The 24,022-nt window shown below is 34.9% G+C and overlaps 4 protein-coding genes across 6 annotated transcripts; 1 reads left to right on the forward strand and 3 right to left on the reverse strand.

Annotated features, from left to right (window-relative positions):
• Positions 1-1,683: 1,683 nt before the first annotated feature.
• Positions 1,684-4,127, reverse strand: LOC105951028 (transcription factor bHLH130). The gene is made up of 6 exons (XM_012974422.2): positions 3,185-4,127; positions 2,744-2,991; positions 2,488-2,658; positions 2,347-2,412; positions 2,189-2,257; positions 1,684-2,101 (listed from the first exon to the last, which is right to left on the reverse strand). Exons 1-6 carry the CDS (start codon positions 3,738-3,740, stop codon positions 2,045-2,047), a joined length of 1,167 nt encoding a protein of 388 aa, XP_012829876.1. The 5' UTR covers positions 3,741-4,127; the 3' UTR covers positions 1,684-2,044.
• Positions 4,128-11,443: 7,316 nt separating this feature from the next.
• LOC105951020 (Leucine-rich repeat (LRR) family protein) lies at positions 11,444-13,259 on the forward strand. The gene has a single exon (XM_012974415.2). The coding sequence runs from the start codon at positions 11,731-11,733 to the stop codon at positions 12,853-12,855; it is 1,125 nt and encodes a 374-aa protein (XP_012829869.1). The 5' UTR covers positions 11,444-11,730; the 3' UTR covers positions 12,856-13,259.
• A 540-nt stretch (positions 13,260-13,799) lies between these two features.
• On the reverse strand, positions 13,800-18,398 carry LOC105951011 (uncharacterized). 2 transcript variants are annotated; one of them, XM_088816402.1, is made up of 14 exons: positions 18,143-18,341; positions 17,289-17,862; positions 16,982-17,184; positions 16,705-16,902; positions 16,491-16,562; positions 16,248-16,343; positions 16,078-16,157; positions 15,909-15,984; positions 15,614-15,824; positions 15,347-15,543; positions 15,119-15,227; positions 14,935-15,024; positions 14,145-14,871; positions 13,800-14,017 (listed from the first exon to the last, which is right to left on the reverse strand). In XM_088816402.1, exons 1-14 carry the CDS (start codon positions 18,245-18,247, stop codon positions 13,996-13,998), a joined length of 2,760 nt encoding a protein of 919 aa, XP_088672528.1. In that variant the 5' UTR covers positions 18,248-18,341; the 3' UTR covers positions 13,800-13,995. The 2 variants fall into 2 exon arrangements, with proteins under 2 accessions (XP_088672528.1, XP_088672529.1); XM_088816403.1 differs by lacking the exon at positions 13,800-14,017 and having other exon boundaries at positions 14,072-14,871; positions 18,143-18,398.
• Positions 18,399-18,865: 467 nt separating this feature from the next.
• LOC105950999 (hypothetical protein) lies at positions 18,866-23,079 on the reverse strand. Of its 2 annotated transcripts, none has more exons than XM_012974400.2 (12): positions 22,118-23,079; positions 21,695-21,897; positions 21,415-21,612; positions 21,241-21,312; positions 21,054-21,149; positions 20,901-20,980; positions 20,720-20,795; positions 20,420-20,630; positions 20,149-20,345; positions 19,966-20,074; positions 19,802-19,891; positions 18,866-19,704 (listed from the first exon to the last, which is right to left on the reverse strand). In XM_012974400.2, the coding sequence occupies exons 1-12, from the start codon at positions 22,656-22,658 to the stop codon at positions 18,944-18,946; spliced, it is 2,634 nt and encodes an 877-aa protein (XP_012829854.2). In that variant the 5' UTR covers positions 22,659-23,079; the 3' UTR covers positions 18,866-18,943. The 2 variants fall into 2 exon arrangements, with proteins under 2 accessions (XP_012829854.2, XP_012829849.2); XM_012974395.2 differs by having other exon boundaries at positions 19,966-20,077; positions 22,118-22,958.
• Positions 23,080-24,022: the final 943 nt, after the last annotated feature.

Here is a 24,022-nt window from a genome sequence, read left to right on the forward strand (position 1 = left end):
GGTTTTATATCTTCTTTTTAGCAGAATTTTTTATGTGTTCTTGTTAGAATTCATAGTGATTTTCGATGTTTATATAGTTGTGTATATAAAGTAGTTTTCATGTTTATATAGTTGTTTTATACGGAGTGGTTTTCATGTTTATATAGATGTTTATATGGAGTGGTTTTCATAATGGCAGGCTTTGTCTTTGATAATTTATAGTGGGTTTCAACAATTTTATAGTGGTTTTCAATAAATTTTGTACAGATTTATATATAATTTTATATACAGAGTGGTTTTTATGTTCACATAGTTGTTGTACAGAGTGGTTTTCAAGTTTACATAGTCGTTATACACAGTGGTTTTCATGTTATAAAGTTGTTATACAGACTGATTTTCATGTTTATATAGTTGTTTATACATAGTGGTTTTCATGTTTATATAGAGTGGTTTTTATTTAAAAAACTGGAAAGAAAATAAAAAAAATCATTTAAAAAAAGTAAAATTAAGAAAAAAGAAAAACCACGAAAAAACGAAAATAAAAATAAAATCATGTTTTTAAATTAAAATAAAAAACATGAAAAATATAAATAAGAAAAAAATAAAATTAAAAAAAAAACTGAAAATTAAAAAAATAAAATAATTACAAGATTTTCTTTTAAATCGAAATAAAGAAAACCATTAAACAAAATAAAAAAGAAAAGGAAAAAAAAACTGAATTGGCTTTATCTCAAATATCATTTATAAAAAAATAATTTATCAAGAATTAAAATCCCAATGAAGGGTGTTTGGCATATTGCCCCTTATTGTTTTATTTTTTGTTTTATTTTTTAATTTTATTTTGTTTATTGGTGGAAGCATAAATAAGGATAGGGCCATTAATTTTGTAGTATATATAGCTTATGTTGAGTGTTGACCATTCATTATTAATTTCTCCACGCCCACCACAACACCACATCCACAAATGGGTTTTCAAAAGGCCATCTTTTGTACACGTCAACTCACTATTAATTCTCCACCATCATAAAGTGCTCTCTATTTTACTATTTTTTTTTTTTCTTTATTACCAATTTACCATCCAATATCTCATCTTTTAATTACATAATTAAAAATATATATATATATATATATATACTTAACAAGACATCTTTTTATCTTGTAAGAAATAAAAAGCACAAGATTTCAAGAATTTAGAAAGCGTAACAAGACACTTTACAGTGGAATCAATACTTATATACTTAAGTCGTGATCATCAATTTCACGCTTTTGATCGGGATAGGGTTTTTAGATGAAACATCAAACACAATCGAATACTTACTATAAATGGAAAGATGTGAATAAATGGGATTGAAAATAATAGTGGAACCCAGATAAGTGCAAATGCACCCTCCATTTTCTCAATGCCGTATGTTTGACTAAAAGTAGGGGTGTGAACGAGCCGAACTCGAGCTCTGGTCCATTTTGTCGAGTTGGCTCAGCTCAGCTCGTTTACCACCCCTAAGTAAAAAGACAATTAAAAGGACTTTAACTACTTGCAAAGATCTATGAGATGCTTCATTTGATATAACACATTAGTAGTTAGTCTTAAGCTGTATATCTATATAAATAACCATCTACTAATCATACATATAAATTGTTATGTACTATTATCAATGATTTAGGATCATGCGACATATATTTGATCGCGTGTAGCATCGCCAAAACTTCTGGCAAAATATAACTTCAATTAATCTTCTTTAATAACAAGTCTTCTTGAATCTTGCCCTTTATATATTATGCCATATTTCCTTTTCAACACAAAATAATGGCAACACTTGACATAATCATTCACAACCCTAAAGTATGTCACAAGAAGACATATCAATCTAGACAATTGATTCTCAACCAAAGGAAAAACAAGCTAAGCCCACACAAAATATTTTAATTATAATCTAAATTCGTTATACACTACGAGACTAATGACCGATTCGCCCTTCACCCCATCGATCATATCGTAATTTTCTTTTTTCTCAACGAAGAAAATAATCATCTTGACACAACCCGTGAGGCGCGTCTGACCGATCTACTACGATGGTTTATGTTTAGCCGAACACGAGCACTTTGCGCGATTATCAGAAAGCGTCTGAGTATTAGAAAGAGAGAGAGTCAATTGGAAAGGACAAAAAGTTGTCTGTAAATTAAGTCACACTAACTAACTGGGGACACATACCTTTACTTGTCTTTGAAGATCCTTAATGTAATCTACTGCTAAATCCAACATATCAGATGTATTTGTTTGCTGCATTATTACAAATCCAATTCAATTTATAAAAAAATTAAAAAAAGATTCCATCAAATTTCTTACATCATCATTAATTAATTAATTACCTTTTCCATATTAGGCACAAGTTCTTGAAGCTTCCTCATTCGCTCGCTAATTTTGGTCCGTCTCACCTGTAACGATTTTTTTCTTCGTTTAATACATTTTGTTATGCTTTAATCGAAAAAAATAATTAAAAAAATGAATACCCTTTCGGCGATGCTTCGAGGGTGAGTAGCGTGGCCCCTTTTGGCTCTGATTTTACAAGGAACCGAATCTTGCAAAAGCTTTTCCATGGCCGATAATTCGGCAGAACTCGTGGGCATACTTAGGTGATGCGACAATCGATTTGTCGGTCGATTATTTCCACCTTCATTGCTCTGTTTCAATTCAAATTATATTACTATTTATTTAATTAAACATGTATATATAAGTAAAATGGACTATAGTATATAACCCGAAAACCTGATCATTTGCATTATTGGAAAATCTTTTGTTGTCGTTATCAGCTAATTCGTTGAGGAAATCATCGTCCCAAGCGTTCATGGGGAAACCCGTGATGTAATCGGAAGAATTATTTTCTCCGATTCCCTTGTTTTCAATTTCGTCGATCGAATCCATTTGGTTCTTGAATCTGCTTGAAGATGAAATCGAAGCTTCTGCGTTGTTATTATTAGTATTGCCGCTTCCGAAGGTTCGCATTGTTCCGAATTCTGTAATGAATTTCTAAAACATCTTCAGCACACAAATTCAGTGATTGTGTAAAATATGATATAAAACAAGAATTTATACATAATTTAGAAAAAATGCATATAAAAATATGAGCACACACAAATTAAATGGAATAATTCAGAAAATTGTGGCCGTTGAAAATTAAAAATAAAAAAAAAATTAAAATTAAAATACCGTTGTCGATATTTATGTTGGCAAACAGGCCGGGAGGTGAGCTGCTATGGCGAATGAGACCGGAACCGCCGCCGGCGCCGGCGCGTTCGATTTTCATGTGTGCCACGTGGCTGGAGCTGAACGAGCCCAGCACTCTGTTGTACTCCCCGTCCATAGCAGAAGAGTGTACAGGCTCGGAGTAATCATTGCTCCGCTGCCTCTGCAACCGCTGCTCAAACTCCGGCTCCGCCTTCGTCGGCGGGTAAAACTGTGGATTCAACGGCGACGGTGAGGGCAAATCGGTCATTACACAAGGGGAGGAGCTTTCTCGAACGGAATCATCAGAATTGCTCATGAACCTAGAGAAGATCCTCTGCGTCTCCGGACTCGAAGCCCGCGCCTCGTTGAAAAGCTCCTCGAAATCGCCGGCGCCGCCGAACCCACCGTCGGCGCCGGCCGGAGTGTTTAAGAGGTTGGCGAAGTAAGAACTCGGCGCCGACCTATACCGCGTTAATCCCGCCCCCGCCGCCTGCATATTCTGCTGCTGCTGCTGCTGATTATTATGATTGCTATTCATTTAATAAAAAAATAAAAAAAAAATGAAAAATGAAAGGTGGAGCAGAAATTAGTTAAAACGGAATAACAAGAAAACAATCAGCAAAAAGCCAGAGGCTCTTTTCTACACATGTATACTTTTTGTGTGTGCTAAGAACTTTTCACTTTTTTTTTAAAAAATAAAGATGGCTTTTTTATCTATCTACAATAAAAAGTTGCTCCAAGATTTGAGCTCAAAGTGGTGGTGGACTGGTGGTGGTGGTGGTGGCAGACCGGAAGTTGGTGTTGGAGAGAGAAAGAAGAGAGAGATGGGAAATATTGGGGCCAATTGGAACTAACCAGAGATCTAGGATTTTGGGGCAAAGAAAATTCAAGAAAACAAATTTATTTTATTTATTTTTTGATTATTATTATTTTTATTATTAATTGATTATTATAAAGACTTTTGGCACCTGTGGTGTATGGGGGTTGTATTGTTGGGCTTTTTTTTTTTTTTTTTTTAAATGATGCAATAAATTGAATTGAGGGTGACAGCCGATTTTATGACTAAAAGCCCACAGTTGACCTTTTTTATGACTTTCATGCTTTAACTTTTATTTATTTTTTACTACTAATTATTTTTTATTTTTTTAATTATAACAATTAATCAGACCTTTTTTTTTATGGGAACAATTAATTAGACCTATTAATATAAAGTTTGGCATCCTGATTTTTAATTAATTATTTATGTAAATAATTTGAATAGGGGGCCCATCGAGTGCCGTGTTTGAGAGTGATATATGTTACAGCCCCACTTATTTATAGAAAGTCATTGAGTAATTAATTCCATAATTAAACATTGTTTATTGCTAAAAACAACTTAAAAGTAGAGTACATGATCCACGCAAGCTTTGTTGATTTATTAGTTTAATGCAATTCCATTATTATCGGAGATATGTGAATAAACATCACTTATTTAACTAAAGGTGTTACATCACATATATTATTGATAATCACATATATTATTTGATATGGGCACTGATAAAAAAATATTGTTGATATGGGCTTAATTGCCCCGAGAAGCCCAAAATAATAAGGATCCGACAACAAATTTAAAAGACACGTCAGATCTACTTCAAACTTGTTAACTAACCCACCGTAAAGCCGGTCACTAACCCTACGTGAGGTGGATAAACGATTGATGTGATTACATTCGGGTGTATTAGAGAAAGGCCGGAAAGCCTGTTAAAATGACATTGACCGAGCCAGAAGCGACCACACTAGCAAGCTCGCACCATTAAACTGATTCAGACCCGAAGGAAAAAGATTGCCCGCCCTCAACAGGCAAGTACTGTCCGCAGCGATCCCATCACCTCCACGTGTGGTCTGATCACACAGACAAAACGAGGGACCCACCACTCCATCCTTGCGACAAGTATAAATACAGTCTTGAGACACAAGGGAAAGACAATTCTCTCTAGTATTCCATACACACGCACACTTATTTTCACAATACATGTATGTCATTTTCTCCACGATTCCAACTGACTTGACTGTCGGAGTGCTAATACCGAAAAACCCTTCCCGACGCTCTGTTTTGTAGGTTTCTCGAAACGTTTGGGCTTCCTCTCGTTTAGGTTTTTTTTACTCTAAGCCCATTCAATTTAATTTTATTCTATTATTTCGTGATTGAGTCATTTAGGCTTCATCAATTATATATATATATATATATATATATATATATATATATATATATATATATATATATATATATATATATATATATATATATATATATATATATATATATATTAGGTTTAGACATAATTAGTGCCACGCTCGATTGATTTATCAATATTTTATTATGTTGTTGAACTAAATTTGTATATTGAACAACAAATAATCCAGACATAGAATAGTGTTTGGTACACGTGTCTTCACATTAAACAGCCACAAAAAATGGCATGGAAAAAGTAAACTGCCAGCCCAACATAGATTATATAATACGTAGTTCTTGACGAATAGGAATCTTGGATCTGGCTTGGTTTCCTAATTGTGTGATTAGTTAAACTAATTAATTACTTAGTCTAAGTGGAGACCAACTTACAAAAATACAATAATTACGAGAAGATAACATAGGATATTGAATAAAGTTTATGTGATCTCCAAGATTTCCCACTCACCTTAACTTGTCTAATTGTTAATAATGTAAGGTGCTTGGATTTATTGCATGGTGATAAAAGTTGAATCTTGAAAAAATACATTAAATAAAAAAATTAATTAATTAATGAAAAGGGTAGACACAACTCTATGTGCTAATTGCTTATAAGTATATATAGATAACTTAGCCACTAGCTAGGGTAGTTTAATTTCTTGATTGTAAATTGTAATTCTATGTGCTTTATTTGAATTAAGAATGTAGGTTTTACTTAATTTAGATTGCTGTTATGAAAGGGTACTATAATTTGGTGTTCCATTATTGCGGTATGTCAGCTTCGTTTAGTTGGTAAAATTATTTACGATTACTAAATAATTAAAGTTTATTCGATGTATGGTTAGTTCGATAACTTTTTGGACCTGCCCACAATTATGGGAAAAAAATGGCTATAATATTGGTCAATCGGGAGATTATTTACTTGACCACCAATGTACAATAGTACAATTATTTTTTTACAAAATTATTTAATCTTATTTTGACTAATCTTAACTTACGACGCCTGTTTTCATCAAATATCTTGGAATACGAAAAATAAAATAAAAATTGGAAAAAAATTGTGTGTGCACATGATTGTGGTTAGAAGATGCCATATAATAATCCATCAGATCAGATTGTATGCATCATATATATATATATATATAAGTAAAATATGTGACAGCAGGTTTCCAACAATACAATATTCTCGCTATATATTAATTCATTCTTCACCTTAAAATAGTGAAATTGGTTGACAGATTTTACATATTTAAAACAATTCTAATTACGATATGAAGTGGTTGCTAACATTACAGGGCATCGGTCGAGTTTCCGTTCCTTAAACTAGTATATCTGATAAGCTATTACGTCTTATTTTTTAAATATTTAGATAATAAACTCATAAACTATTTATATTCATTTTAAGAAATTTGCTTCAACTAAAAATAAATAAACTGTTCTATTTAGGTGACCACACTAAGTTTAGTTGGATATTTGGATCGTTAATTTCTTGCCAAATATAACGGCGCCGTTCAATGCCGTGGGTATTGGGAAATCCTCCCTCACTCTCAAGTGTAGAGATAAAAAGAACAAAACAAAAGGTTAAAAAGCAGAAGTGGGCCCCACCTAGTATCTCCCACCATTTTTTAACTTAAAGGAATGACGTTACACCGCCGTCAAAGCAACGTCAGCTCTCTTGCAATTTGACGATCCTAACCCTGTGGCCACCTTTTTATTTTCTTCTTCTTTTTTCAATGGGCCGAAGAAACAATTTGTGTACAAGCCCACTCTAGTATATTGTATATATCATAGTATTTCTGGCCCAGATTCTCTGACTAATTAACTAATTAACTTTTGTATTTTTAATTCGGCCCAAAAGTTTCCAACCTTTTTTTAAATTATATAATAACAGAATTACTATTTTTTTTTTTTTTGAGTAAACGGAATTACTATTTAAATAGTTCCAATTCCAAACGAAGGTTAATAAATTAAATTAAAAAAAAAAAAAAAAATACAAACAAACTTTATAAATTTTATTGTGAATTTTTTTTAAAAAAATTGGTTCTAAATTATTTCGATTTTAGTAAACCCTTTGTATAGTACCAAAAATATTTCCTTAAATTCAAAGAAAAGATATTCACGGAAATCGACTTCTACACTTTATCAAAATATTTAGGCAGATTACTACCACCCTTTGAAGCTAAAGTCAAATTACGACAGAACCCCGGTTGTTTGGGTAATTACAACCACCCATCAACTATGTATTGTCTTGCGCATCCACTTTTACGGTCGGTGTCAAATTTATCTACTGAAAAATGATTTTTTTTCATATTACATTACATAATTGAGAGGTAATTATAATCAATTAAAATTAAAAAGAATTTTCGTAATTTAATTTTACCTTACTGGAGTTGCCGTAGTTTGTTCAAATATTTATATGAACTCAAATAATAAATAAATAAAAAAAAAAAAAAAAAAAAAAAAAAAGAGGGTACCACACACAAAGTTACAGTATAGACATATCTAATAGTAAATCTAGGACAAATAAAAAAAAAAAGACTGGTCCAGTTTTCTTGAAGAAATAAACAATCCAGAAAACATGTTGGGTAGTTCCATGTGATGTCAGTCTCTGACTAAAAGCTGCACCATTTTATTGCATAATTCAATCAAATTTTGTCGTCAAGATTTATAAAGTAACTCATAAGTGAGATTTTTCACAATTAAAAAAATCAATTAATTAGGACAGAAAATTAGGGTTTTAGTTCCAATTGTGATGGCATTTCTATCGACAATCACATGTCTGTGCCATGTGAATGTTTTTCTGTGATAAAATTAATCAATCCCTCAAATCTGGGATAACAACTCTACCAGTTAACACCGGCATATTTCGTGTTAATGAAAAACTCTATCTTCGGCAAGCTATATTATCCCCATAACTGCGTGGAGACAGTAGATTGTAGTTACTTTATTAACTATAAAATGATGTACGAGAATCCTGATATAATTCATTTAGTATTGTAACTATTAACTTAGTTTCCGGTCGATAGTTACAAAATTTTGATATAATTCATTTAGTATTGTAACGATTGAACCAGTTTCTAGTCGATGGTTACGTCAAAAAATAAGATGGTGGTCTTATCTTTTCGATATATTGTCTATAGATACATGTTAGAATATTTTTAATTCGAACTTCCGCTGTATTAGATGCAAATATAACTCCCAACAAAAAGAAATACTAATTATTAATTATTTGCCAATTATTGGGTACAATGAATAGACATGGGTTGGGAAAACAGTCCAATCAAACTTTGAGTCATGTTTGGACAATGAGAAAATGTCATGGAAAAAGATTTGTTTCGTTAAGATTGCACATGCATTCTCCATTACTAATGCTAATCATTGTTAATCTTGAAAAGACAAAATTAAATATATATATATATATATATATATATATATATATATATATATATATATATATATATATATATATATATATATATATATTATTTCTTCTTTAATTAAATTATTTAATTCAATATTTGAATCTCTAAATTCGGTTGCTAAAGCAGAGGCCACGTGTCTTGCACCGCATGGCCAATTGCAAACGGGGTTTTGCAAATACTATACTCGGTGATTTTAGACCATAGTATATTATTTTCATTGGTGATTTTTTACCGTTGATCTACACACCAACACCAATGTGAGAGCGTGCACGTGTTTGTGTGTATATGAATGCAGTATAAACCGTTTAACTTATCACAAAGCAAATTAAGCAGAAATCGACCAATATATACATTTATTACAAATTTAATTCACTGAATTTGTAAGATGAAAAGTAATAATACAAAATTTCGATATATTATATATAGGACGTATAATTTAATTAAGTAATAAGTTTTGTCAGTTGAATTATTATTTATATATTCATCTAAATCTAAATGAATAATAGCTCTCTGTCCTCTGATATCTGACTACAATTAGAGCGTTTATTTAAGACGCAATTTACTGTACGCCAGCTAGAGAGCTTCAGAGCAATCTAGATCTTATAGTTTTTGTAAGGGTGCTTTATGCTAAAATTTTAAATACTGGGGATGAAATTGTTAAATGACAATAGTTTGGGGAGGTGAGTGCAAATTATCATTTAAGTATAAAACAGTGATAAATTCTCCAACACTATTTCAAAGACAATTGAACTGAAACTCTGTGTGTGAATTAAAAAAAAAAAGTTACCAGATTGTATTCTGGAAATTCTAGGAATAAGATCTACCATTATAGTATTGTGGGGGAAAACGTTAATAATCAATTATTGTGGGCCAATTTGTACAATAAGGAGGTGATAAAAGCTGGGGCACCCATCTTCTTAAAGTCATAGCATCTGGACAAATCTGAGTGAATAAATTAGGCAACTGTCGGTTTTTTTTTTTTTTTTTTTTCTTTTAATAATTTTCTTGTAATATTGTCGTTCGTATAGTTTCAGGGTAAATTACGGGCACCTCTTGAGGTAAGACCAAATAACTTACAAGTTCTTTAATATTAATGGAAATTATAAATATCCCTTGAGTTATTTCTCGATCTTACAATTATAGCCTTACCGAGTAACGTAATCTTAAAAATTCTATGGAATATTCGTTCTAAATTTTAAAATCTACCCCCAAAAGTAAATGTAATATACTCGCAGGGGGTAAATGTATTTTGTCTTATCTCATGGGTTACCCGTAATTTACCAATAATTTGTTTGTATGACAAAAGGAGTAATTTAGACATTTCATTCATTCCCTTAGAGTTTGTAACAAGTTGTTTAGTTTTAGGGAGTATTTATAATTACCAATACTACAAGGGCTCATAAGTTATTTTATCTTACTTCAAGGAGTAACCACAGTTTACTTTTTTTTTTTAATAATATATTAGTACTATTTTACTTATACGATTTTACTCTCTCTCTCTCTCTTTTGATCTTGCTATAATAATTTAATCAATTATTGGTATATATATAGATATATTGAAACATTGCTTTTCGCCCACAAATAAAAATAAAACAACAAAATGATCCCTCTTCCTGAGGTACCAAACCATGTAATTTTAAATACGGAGGACCCAAAGTTTTTGGACAACAAATATGACCTCCTTTCAAAAATCACATCATCATAATTATCTAATTTATTATTATTATTATTATTATTATTATTATTATTATTATTATTATTATTATTTTTCTGCCATTTATTCTATACTAAACTCAATATTTTGTATCGAATAGATCATCCAACCATAAATGATTAATATATATTTTATAAACATCTATACATAATCGGGTGCAAAGTTACTATGAATAATTAGTCCCTGCATTTCACCCCATACAAAAATTGAATTAGAAAAGAAAAAAAAAAAGAATATTACATTTTTAGTCCCATAGATTTGGTCCATGATCGAGTTTAAATTAGTTTGTTATCCAATAAAAGAAAATGCCCAGGACCGCAAATCAGAAGACATTAAAACGAATACCAAACTCAATTACGAAGTCAGCATAGGATAAAAGGGGCCATGACCCCTCATTAATTCTCAAATCCTTATTATTTTATGTAATTTTTTTTTATTTTTTTTAAATCATGCATAGTATTATTCGTCCCCCAAACATAAAATTATGACTATAGAAGAAAAATAATGGAGGACAATAATCATTATTTGATGATTTAATTGCCACAAAAGGGAATTAATAGTGTTATTTGAAAATTTAATGTCTAGTCCTAAATTATATATCACTCATAATTAATATGGAGTATGGACAATTAAATGCTACGTGTCACAACATCCTCCATCTGCAACTATACACTCATCCTCATCTTTGTGCTATGATTGAAGAGCTGTCACTATTGATTATTCAATACTCCTAATTAAATATTAAAAAAGAACTCCATATAATTTGTGTATGTTTTATATTAATCAAAACTAGTAATTATTATAAACTTTTGTTATCTTTTTTGTTGTTATTAATTATTATGAATAAATTTATTTTCTTATAAAATATAAAAAGATTGTCACTCTCTCGTCTCTCCATTATCCATCGAGAAAATCTCAATCTTATCTATGAAGTCCTAACCATGTTGACTTGTAGACCGATATTCATACAGCACACGTGAGGGGTAGAAGCGTCATTCCACACATCCGCACAGTATATATATAAACCCCCAGGCAGCCCACTCTTCAACGTGCATGACATTGCAGTGAAGAAAAAACACACACACATGCAAAACTGTCAGACTGAGAGAGAAACTGATTTCTAGAGAGAGAAACAGAGAAGTGTGAGGAGAGAGAAACAATCGCAAAAACCGCAGTCTCATCAATGGCCACCACCACCACCACCACCACCTTTCTGTACGCGTTATCAGCAGTAGTAGTAATAACACTCGTATCTCTAACTTCTGTATCTAATGCCTGCCCGCCTTCCGACCGGGCAGCTCTACTGGCCTTCCGGGCAGCGCTGCAGGAGCCCTACTTGGGCATCTTCGACTCGTGGAAGGGCTACGACTGCTGCCACAAGTGGTATGGAGTGAGTTGCGACCAGGAGAGCCACCGAGTCGCCGACATCAACCTCCGGGGCGAATCGGAGGACCCGATCTTCCGTAAGGCCCGCCGAACCGGGTACATGACCGGTTCGATTTCCCCGGCCGTCTGCCAACTCGAGCGGCTTTCCAGCTTCACCATCGCCGATTGGAAGGGCATCTCCGGTCCGATCCCTCCGTGCATCGCTTCGCTGCCGTACCTTCGAATCCTCGACCTGATCGGGAACAAGCTCACCGGCGAACTTCCGGCGGATATCGGCCGACTGAGTCGACTCACCGTGTTGAACGTGGCGGATAACCAGCTCTCCGGCACCATTCCCCGCTCGCTGACCAACCTGTCCTCGCTGATGCATTTGGACATCAGAGGAAACCGAATTTCCGGCACCATCCCCAGAAATTTCGGGAAGCTGAGGATGCTGAGCCGCGCCTTACTCAGTAAGAACGAGTTGAACGGGTTGATCCCGGAGTCGATCTCGTACATCTACCGCCTCTCCGATCTGGATCTCTCCCTGAACCGGCTGTCCGGCCCGATTCCGGCTTCCCTCGGTAAAATGGCGGTTCTCGCCACGCTGAATCTCGACGGCAACCAGATCGCCGGCCAGATTCCACCGACGCTGATCAGCTCCGGCATAAGCATACTGAATTTGAGCAGAAACTTCATCGAAGGCTACATACCAGATTCGTTCGGACCGAGATCTTACTTCACGGTGATGGATTTATCGTACAACAAATTGAAAGGCAGAATTCCAAAGTCGATTTCGTCGGCGACGTACATCGGACACCTCGACGTCAGCCATAACCATCTGTGTGGACCCATTCCGGCCGGATCCCCTTTCGATCATCTTGAAGCGTCGTCGTTTGAGTCCAACGATTGCCTATGCGGGAAGCCACTTCGACCTTGTTAATTAGGTATATAATATATAGTTTCCGATTATTATTATTATTATTATTATTATTATTATTTACTATTTCATATTTTCCCGGGTCATATAATTTGCTTCGATAATGATCGAATCTATGCTGTATTTGGTGAAGCGTACATCGGGTGAAGATTTGTTGTTCATCATCTACACGCATCAAAATGGATGTGTGGGTGTGTTAATAAATTGTAATAGTACTGTCGATGACTCGATGCCGATGTATTTCACCAAAATATAGCATAGAAATAGATATGTCTATGTAACTATAGTAATTAATCATATTATTAGTTCTTTAATTGGAGTTTGAGCTTTGAACTAGCATTCTTTTTCCATGTTTGGTGGGAAATGGGAAAATGTTTTCATGTGTATTATAATATGGTTTTTTTTTTAAATTGTGTGAATTTTGTTTTTGCTTAATGTTTTGGAAGTTCAATGAAACGGTGTCGTTTTGCTGAACTGATATGTCTGGTCAATGTAACAAATAGCATTATGACATTTTCTCATTGATTATTGGGTAAGAGTATAAGACAGAAATGCTGTACTCTGGTAAATAAATAATAAATACTGCATATAACGGTCATAATATAAATTTTGAAAGATAAGGTTTTGTTGCAACGGATAGTTACTAATTTCTTTTCTATTGTCTCACTTATAACCAAACAAGATCTAGGTGTAAGGTGTTTACAAACATGCTACATTGTCTAGACTCAGACTCGGAGTCACTAAATTGTACATTATAAATCACATATTCTATGAATGATGCATACGAATCCAATTTGGAATAAAATCTCACACCTCAACTTTGAGCAAGTTTCTTCTCTAGCATCGAATAAATTTATCAAAAAGTTTATTCTCTAATCTCTTAATATACAATAATTCATTAATTAAAATAAGAAATTCGCAATAAATTTCATCATTGACTAGTCACATTCCGCGGGAATTATGAGATTGATTTAATTTATGTATAACATATCGACCTTGTGTATTCATTTATAGAACAATTAAATAATAAATTTCAACAGTATACAGTTGGTTTTCCTACTAATATTTATTTTCCACCTCAATTATGTTCTTACCTGGCAGCTGGCAGAACCATCAACAGCCAATGAAACATTGCACGTGCTCCTATTTGGCAGCTTCCTGGACACTACACGACAAGTTTAAGTTAATAATAATATATATTAAAAATAAATATAAAACATTTATTCTTTTTTTTTCTTTTCTTTTCTAAATAAATAAACATTTATTCATCTTAGCCTGATCAACAATTTTACGTCGAAGAGTTGAAATACACAGTGTAGGACTCATCTCTCAAGCTAAGCAAAGGAACCATAATAAAATCTCTCTTCACACCTTTACCCACAAAGCTAATAGGATCATACTTACTAATCCCACCCCCCAACCTAAAACTCGCCCCCCTTCGAAACCCATCATCAAACGAACCCGAACCACACTTCATCTCCACACCGTTGTTATTCGCCACCTCAGCATACACAAAGCACCCCTTCTCACTCTCAGACTCCAACGACACCGTTCCATCTTCACCGTCCAATCCGTCTGTCAGACGGAAAGCAAACGAACGGTTGGATGAATTCGAATCCCCCACTCCAAGACCCTCACCATCCCCACCATGCAAAACAAACATCCCGGGAAAATCGAACGGTTCTAAAACAACTGTACCGCCAACTGCACTGTTTGCTACTGGAGCGGAAGTTTCCGCGTCCGAGTTGTTGTTTGTAGTTATGAGTCTGAATGTAGCTTTTAGAGCTGCGTCGGTTCCTTTTTCGGGAGACTCTTTCATTGTTAAAACTCCCTCGGAGTTTGTTAGGACCAAAACGGAATTATTGAATTGTTGCGAGAGTGTAATGAGTTGAGAGTTATAATCGGCAGGAACTGGAGTAATCGAGTTGGTTTTAATGTCAAAGTCGCCGCTGGACAGTGCGGCGAGAAGGTAGGGCCCGTAGAGGATGCCTTGAAGAGAAGAATATTCCGGCCTGTCGTCTGCAAGAAAGATGATGAACGTTGTTATATAGCTCCAATATATATAAAATGAAGTGTTTGTACCTTTGATAGCCTCGGTTCTTAGAGCCAAAGGCAGATCAAGAATGAGTTCGTCTCCATTGCTCCAATTTTTAGTTATCGACAGGAAATTGCCTGCATCGAGAGTGTAAAAAAAAAATCAACTTCTTATTGACTTTTTCTTTAGCGGGACATAGGAAATTTATCGAAAAGAGACAAGGTTCATTACCAGGTGGCGGCAAGGACAATTCTTGACCGTTTAAAGATGCTTTCGAACCATTCGAATATGTCCAAAGTGGAATCCTTAAATTTAGGGTTGATGATGCTCCATCTCCTTGCTGCATGAAGCAGAAATTAGAACGGCATATTACAGGCAAAACAATAAAAATATATATCTCGACATTCAAATATTACTTCGAATGAAAGTAATCGGGAAATAATAACAGATTTTATATACCTTCTTCGATGAAATTTTGATTGTTACACGAAGTCTTTGATCCCATGAAACGACAGGTTCCACTCTTTGGCTGAGCACAACATGAGTCGATTTCCAATCAAAGGAGCTTGATATATACTGTATGATGTAAAGCCCCATATCTACTCCCTCCTCTTCAAAGTATATCGAATCTCCTAACTTTGAGAACGATTCAATACCTGCATATATCATAATAATTAAAAAAAAATATAGAACTATTAAATTATAAAAAACGAACAATGTTTTCACCTGTCCCATAACAGCACCAAAATGAATCGAACTTTGTTCCCCATCCATGGTAGCCTCGAGCTTTAGAGCCACCACGCTGTAATGGAAGCATGTAAATCATGATTCCAGGATCCGTGCCTCGTTGGATGCCCAAAACACCATTTGTTAGGGCTCTTTCGTAATAATCAGCATATGCCATTTCTTTGGTCCACCTAAACAGGTGGCGAGAAACCTATACCAACATGCGTGTAAGAGTGCAACCAATTTTTTTAAGTGTCTGAACTAAGAATCCAAGTATCACATAATAGAACCACACCTTTAGCATGTTATAAGTTGTACAAGATTCTTCGTTCTCTGTTTCTAAAGTAGTGGCTAACCGTTTTGGATCAGACCTACACCAAATTGATAAAACTGACATCATAAAATTATCGATTAAAAAATTGCTGTTTCTTCAAAAAATATATCAAATATGTTGAAGTTTGCACCAAAATTCGCCGACTGATGTCCCTCCCGTCACGTAGCTGTGAGATGAGTTGACTATATTCATGAAGAATAGTCCGATTTCCTGAAGAAGAAGAAGTAGAAGAAAAGTTCCGTACCGTTGTCCTCAAAACCTTAAAAAGTTTATTCTCAGTATTCAGACACTAAGCTTTACCTTATAAAGTGGATCGCCAGTAATCTCATACCGCATTTGAGATCCAACAACAATCGGAATGTGTGTATTGGCATGAAAACCCGTTATGTCATCAGCCTAAAAGTGAAAAGTATTAATTAATCAATAACTGGAACAAGATCTAATATATCACATTCGTATAGATCAAGAGAACAAAATGAAGGAAAACGTAAACGAATATCTGAACTCGCAACTTATCGTTAAAACGGAAACGGAAATAACTACCTTCAATGCCAGCAAACCCAGAAAGCACGGCTTGTCAAACAGGTGAGCTAATACAAAATGCTTTTTGTCGCCCTGCAAATCGATAATAAATATCAAGATGAGTATCGTAAGTCATAACTCTTTAATTATGTTATTTGACAAAGAACTTATTACAAAAACATCAAGAAACAATACATGTAAAGACAACATGAATTTATAAGTGAGGCAAGCTCACCGTGATAACGTATAACTTATAAAGAACATCATTCATGCCACCTGTTTCTTCATTCAACGATAGCCAATGCCTTTCAACTGTGTGCTTTGATATCACATTTTGCACTCGGTTATAGAAATAATCAACCATCCACTTCGTCATATTCAAAGCTTGATCACTGCCAGCCAAAGTGTATTGATCTAAAAGACCAGCCAATATCTGCACAAATTTCTCAAAAAATAAGATCAAGAATCAATCAACAAACACAATCAGAACATCAACTAAAAGCTTCTTCTACCTTATGGATCGTATAATACGGAGCCCAAACTTCTTGTAAAGCTTCAAATCGGTCAAACAGTTCAGACGGAAATGCCGAAAGATATCCACTGCCCATCTTGCTTTGGCATTCCGATAAAACAGAAACCACAGCGGACATTTTTTCCTTGAGATCGGCATTATGTGTGCTAGCCCACATTTGTGCCGATGCACTCAAATAATGCCCTTCAATAAAATACAAACAATCGTATTCAAGAAGAAAAAAAAATACCTCTAATTCAACTAAATAAAATCAAATTCGAAATTGCAGCAAAACCAAAAAAACCGACCTACAAAATGACCACGGAGTTCGACATCCGGTGCCTCCCAACCACCGTATGGTTCGCCAGGTGTCGATAAACCTGCAGTCTTACGAAAACTCCACACCAACCGATCGACATCCAACATTAAAAGATACTCCAAATTCGTCTGCTGAGCAATACCGTGAATCGAATTTGGGTCCAATCTCACATCATGCAACGAAACTTCCTTGAGAAAATCGACTCCATTAACCCTCTTTCCACCATAGCTCTTCGTTTCTCTGTACAGTATGTTCCAATTAATTTCATCCTCTTCTCTCAACATTTTCCTCGGAATCGAATGATCGTCACTAGGAATCAGATGCAGTTGGGCTAGATTTTGTCTCTCCCACGATGAATTCCTCGAGTACAACAACTCGTATCGAGAAGTGTGTGATGACGTCACGCCGCCATTAGTGCAAACCTTGCTCGAAACAAACGCGAAAAACAGAGAAAACAGAACAAACCCTCCTAGCATCTCGATTAGGGCAGGCGAAGATTGCCCGTACATCCCTCCGCCCCCAAACGCTAATTCAACGAGAAAAGATGAACGTTGTCTGGATTTCTACACTATCAATTGAACAATTAATCCCGCCGACTGTGAATTTGCTACTTTTTTCTAAGAAAGTAAATTTTTAATTGAAGAAAGCATCAGGAAGAAACTGAAACCCTTGGACATAATTCAATCGTCAATTAAGAAATTATAAACTGCATAAGAAAAAATCACGTAGCGGATAAATTCAAACGATCAATAAGAGAAAAAACATGCAGGAAAAAAAAAACATTAGAAACGATCGGAAATCATAGAACTACTGCATAAACAGCTGCAAAGATGGGCAAATTACAAGGTGTTTTCTAGAGAGAGAGAGAAGAGTGAGTGTGGCAGCAGCTGCAGAGTGGAACAAAGTTGGTTGTGTGTGAATTGGTTTGGTTAGCTTTGTATCATTCATAAAGCGATCATCATCACTTTTATGGGTAATCTATATCTGTTTCACCAGAAATGCAGTATTTGCGTAGCCTTTTTCTTTTTCTTTTTTAGAAGTATTCTTTCTCCATTAATGTTGGGATTTTCTTCATTTCCTATAGAATAGGGATTATTCCAATTCCTTTTTTTTTTTTTTTTGTTTTTACAAAGAACCCAGAGGTGGAAATTGGAACGAAATTTCCGATTTCCGTCAATTCAGATCCTAAAATTTCCGATTTTAGAACATATTTTTCAATCCGAATTTCGAAATTCCAATTTTTCTGAAATTATTTGGATCAGAATTGGAATATATACGAGATTCTGATTTTCGATCCGATTTTAAGTTCCGGAAATCGATTTTTTTTCTTCATATATTACACTTAAAAAACCAATATTATTGTGTATTTTTATATTTTAGGTGACCAAAAAATAGAAATTTTCGAATTCCGAATCAAAATTTTCATTCCAATTTCTGAAATTCCGATTCGATTTTTTTTGGAACAAATTGGAACTAGTTTTTCACTTCCGAAAAAAATGATTTTTTTCCAAAAGGGCTTATTCTAATCTGATCCGTTCGATTTACACCACAATTCATGCTAAAATATTTGTCGAAAAGCTTTTTTTATTTAGTTATTGCATCTTACTAGTAGTACATTACACACACACACCATGATTATGATGTTCATGAATGAATATTAAAGTAGACAGTGTAAGATTCATCCCTCAAGCTAAGCAATGGAGACATAAGAAAATTCCTCTGCTTCCCCTTTGCCACAAAGCTAATAGGATCATACTCACTAAACCCTTTCCCCATACTAAAACTCGCGCCTTTTTTAAATCCATCTTCGTCGTTACCTACTACCGACGTTGATTTGCATCTAAGCTTGATTGTCGTCCCGTTTTCCGAATCCGCTCCGCTGTAAACGAAGCAACCTTTACGGTCGTTAGATTCCAACGACACCGTCGAATCTCCACCGTCCAATCCACGAACCAATCGAAAAACAGCCGCGGAGGAATATTCCGTCGCCACTACGAGATTCCCGCCTTCTCCGTTGTGTGCAATAGCCATGCCCGGGGAATTGAACGGCTCTAGTACTACTAGTTTGCCGATAGCATCTTTTGGGTTCGTAAAGTTTTTGAGTTGTTTAGGATCTTCTTTCGGGATGATTCGAAAAGTTGATCTAACGGCAGAGTTATTCCCGGGCGGGGGAATATAGTCCATCTTCAACGAAGCGTTGGAGATTGTGACGGCCAATGCTGACTGGCCGGATTCTTGGGAGAGAGAGATTAAGTGGGAGTTGTAATAAGGTGGGATTGGAGTTAGCCAGTCTGAAACTGAAGTTGCTGACGTGGCGTTGATTTCCCATTCTCCGTCGGAAAGACCGGCGAGTAGGTAGGGCCCGTAGAATATTGCCTTGAGTGAAGAATATTCCGGCCGATCATCTGAACGGTAACCGTAACAATTTTCTTAACAAAGCAGAGAAAACAAAATATATGTATAGTTAGTTAGTGACATTAATTTAAATATATGTTATGTTACCTTTAATTGCCTCAGTTCTAATACTTAAGGGCAGGTCAAAAGTGATTTTGTCACCTGGACTCCAATTTTTAGAAATTGATAGGAAATTGCCTGCATTGAATTAAATTAAATTAATATATAAATTTCTATATAGCATTTTTAAGGATGATTTTTTTTTTTTTTACCTGGATTTAGCAACGGCAAATCCTGACCGTTAATCGACGCCTTTGCACCGTCGGAATATGTCCATAGAGGTATTCTGAATTTCAGTGTAGCTGTTCCACCTGATGAATGCTGCTAAAAAAAAAAATTACGTGACAATTATATCGATTAAAAAAAAAAAAGTTGATCAAATTAAATAATTATACCTCATCGGATGCAAATGTGAACGCAACTCGAAACCGTTGATCCGACGAAACAATTGGATCGACTTCTTGCCTTAGAAAAATATTTCCTGCTCTCCAATTTAGTGAGCTGCTTATGTACTGAATGATGTAGAGGGATGGAGTTTTTCCTCCCTCTTCAAAGTATATCGAATCTCCCAACTTCGAAAACGATTCAATTCCTGTCCGAAAAAAATAAAAATCGAAAAATTTCAAAACCGGAATAAAGTTTAGTGTTGTAATAATAATAATGTACCTGTTCCGTAACAGCACCAAAAAGAGTCGTATTTAGTTCCCCAACCATGGTAGCTATGGGCCTTCGAGCTGCCATGTGACAGTGGAAGCATGTATATCATGACACCCGGATCTCTTCCCCGTTGAACGGTCAACACTCCGTTGGTCAAAGCCCGTTCGTAATAGTCTGCGTACGCCATTTCTTTAGTCCATCGGAACAGGTGGCGCGACACCTACATGTTTTATATTATATTTAAGTATATATTTCAAATGTTATTATTAGCAGTTTGATATAGAGTTTAATTTATTGTAATGGATTCACCTTGAGCATGTTATAAGTCGTGCACGATTCTTCGTTTTCGGTATTTAGGGTGTCGGCTAACCGCTTTGGATTAGTCCTACGCATAATTAAACCAAAAATATTAAAAATTAAGGATTGTCGTTCGATGATGAAAAGAGGTTTGAAATTAATAAACGGGTCGAAAGTAAAATAACGTGAGTACCAGAATTCGTTAACTGATGTTCCTCCGGTGGCGTAGCTGTGAGAAGAGTTGACTATATCCATGAAGAATGTTCCTATTTCCTGATAATAAAATCGAAATTAAAATAACTTTATGAAATTTAAAAAAAATAAGAATTATTAAGAGAAATAATACCTTATACAGAGGATCACCGGTTACTTCGTACCGCATTTGAGATCCGACCACCACCGGAATGTGTGTATTCGCATGAAAGCCAGATATATCATCTGCCTGTAAGCAAAAAAAAAAAAAAAAACAATAAATAATTACTAATTAGAACACAATTTGGAATATTTAAATTATCGGAATTAAATCGATATACCTTAACGGCTAGTAATCCAAGAAAGCAAGGCTTGTCGAACAGATGAGCTAACAACAAGTGCTTATCGTCACCCTGCCCACCGCCCGCCATATACATAACAAACGATTATCAGCTCAAATTATAATTAGTTATTTCAGTTAAACGAAACGACATATACTATAAACTAAATCCCACCGTCACGCTGTATAGTTTGTAAAGGACATCATTCATGCCTCCCGTCTCTTCGTTTAACGAATACCAGTGCCTTTCGATCGAGTATTTTTTAATCACGTTTTGAACTCGACCGTAAAAGTAATCCACCATCCATACCGTCATTTTCAAAGCTTTATCGTTTCCAGCTAAAGTATACTGATCCAAAAGCCCTGCCAATATCTACGAAAAGTTGTTCAAATATTACGGAAATAACCCTAAAAAAATCGAATAAATAGTGTATATATAAATTATAATTATATACCTTGTGAATTGTGTAGTACGGAGCCCAAACGGGTTTAACAGCTTCGAAACGATCGAAAAATTCAGACGGAAAAGCCGAAAGATAACCGGTTTGTAATTTATCTTGGCAAGCCGATAGAGCAGAAACTAAAGCATCCATTTTCTGTTTAAGTGTTTCATTGTGTGTGCTAGCCCACATTTGTGCTGATGCACTCAAATAATGCCCTTCAATATTTAAATACAAACAGTTACCGAAACCAAAAACCGAACACCGAAACCGAAAACGAAACAAGAAGAATGTCAAATAACACACAAGAAATGACATCATCTAATATTACAAACCCCACATTCTCTGTTATTGAAAACAGAGTATAAGCAAAAATCAGACAAGAAAAGAAGAAATTAAAGAAAAAAAAGGGATTCGTTAGTACGAAAAAAAACGAACCTACAAAATGACCGCGAAGCTCCATCTCCGGTTTCTCCCAGCCACCGTACGGTTCGCCAGGTGTCGATAAACCGGCAGTCTTACGAAAACTCCACACCAAACTATCGACATCTAGCATTAATAGATACTCCAAATTCGTCTGCTGAGCCTGTCCGAATATCGAGCCGGGATCGAGCCTCACGTCATGCAACGAAACCTCCTTCAGAAACGAATCACCACCTCCGTTGTTATCAACAATCCCTTTCTTGATATTTCGATACAACATAGCCCATCTCTGTTCGCCATCATCTTTTTCTTCTTCCTTTAGCATCTTCCTAGGAAACAAACTCGACCACGCCGAGTCGTCTGTCGGCGTCACGTGGTGGTGGTAATAATGTGAGTACATGTCTTGCTTCAACGTCTGGTTCTCCGAACTTTCGAGCTCGTATCGCAGTGTGTGTGAAGACAATGGGGGTATGTTTGTGCACTCCTTACAGAAAATTTGTCGGCATAACTGATAAAGAACTAACAGAAGAACCTTAACCAAAATCGAACGATTCATTTTTTTTTTTCTTTCTTGATTTTGGTGTAAGTGTGGAGAGAGGGGTTTTGTATGGTGAGTAGGTATAGATACGTGGTAACTAACACTGCTGCATCCGCCTCATTTATTTATTGCAGCCGCTGTATGTATGTATGTATATATGTATGTATAGATGGAATCATGGAGAAAAGAAATCCAGTGGGCAATGTGTTATGTGTATATATATCTAAAAACAGTTTTATTTTCGTAAATGTAGGAGTTGCAATCAGTGGTTATTTATTTGTGTGGGTACGAAAGATTTGTAGTTTAAGGTAAGAATGTAATGAGTGATAGATTCCACATACCTACTTGGGTATTTTCTTTCTAGAGAGAGAAAGAGGAGAGAGAGAGAGAGGATCTAACAAACCGTCAAAGTAGAATCACGGATCATGGGATGAACGCTGGTGATTTGGGAATGGGGATTGGGGTAAGAAGTGGTAATGACTGACTGACGGACTGAGATTTCACCGTCAAATTTAACGGCGATCAGCTTTTGAGGAGAAAAAAAGGACAAATGAAATTCACGTATATCTGACATGTACACACGTGTGGTTTCTGTTGTAGGCGTTCTTTCGTCTCTGGTTTTTCTTGGCTGTGTGTTTTAAGGAACCGTAAACGCAATCGTTTTTGTCGTTAAACGCAGTGTTTAGATGATTATAATAGGGGTTTAATTACTGCAGTTTTTATTTTATTTTTTAATATCAAAACCGGCAAAATAATATTAATGCCATTTGTTAATTTTTTTGAGTAATTTGCCAAAAAAAATAATAATAATAACTCTTCAAATTATTTAAAAAAAAAATTAAAATATAAAATTTATTGCATTAAAGATCCATCATAAAATGTTGTAAGATTGTAGGAATTTTATCATAATAATAATTATTTGAAATATTATAAAGTGTTAGAATCCTTTGGATTCTGACTTTGCAAGGAAACGTGTAAAAGGATTGTATCACAAGTCTAGATATGCCGTGATATAAGAAAGGGAGTTTCCTTGTGTTTTAATTCCTTTTAATTTGTCATTAATTGATTTATATTAGGAATTATCTTTATACAAAGAGTTTTCTTATTTATACAAAGAATCCCTAACCTAATGGATTTTATTTCCTTGTGTTTTAATAGTTAAGGGAACTAGTTTTTAGATAAGGAATGAATAGTTGTATTTTCCTATACAACTCTTTTTAACGTGAATAAAAGATCTAATTAGATTTGTATTTTCTTGTGCAGGAAGAATTATGAACGTATAAAGAGGGCTTCAAGCATCGTTATCTGTATGCGTTTTATTGGAGAGAAAAAATATATTTTTCTGCTCTTAATTTCGCTGCTCCCGGAACGTCTTTGATCGA

The sequence above is a fragment of the Erythranthe guttata genome, chromosome 4 (genome assembly GCF_056151865.1).
Source record: "Erythranthe guttata isolate IM_541 chromosome 4, IM_541, whole genome shotgun sequence".
Taxonomy (NCBI): Eukaryota; Viridiplantae; Streptophyta; class Magnoliopsida; order Lamiales; family Phrymaceae; genus Erythranthe; species Erythranthe guttata.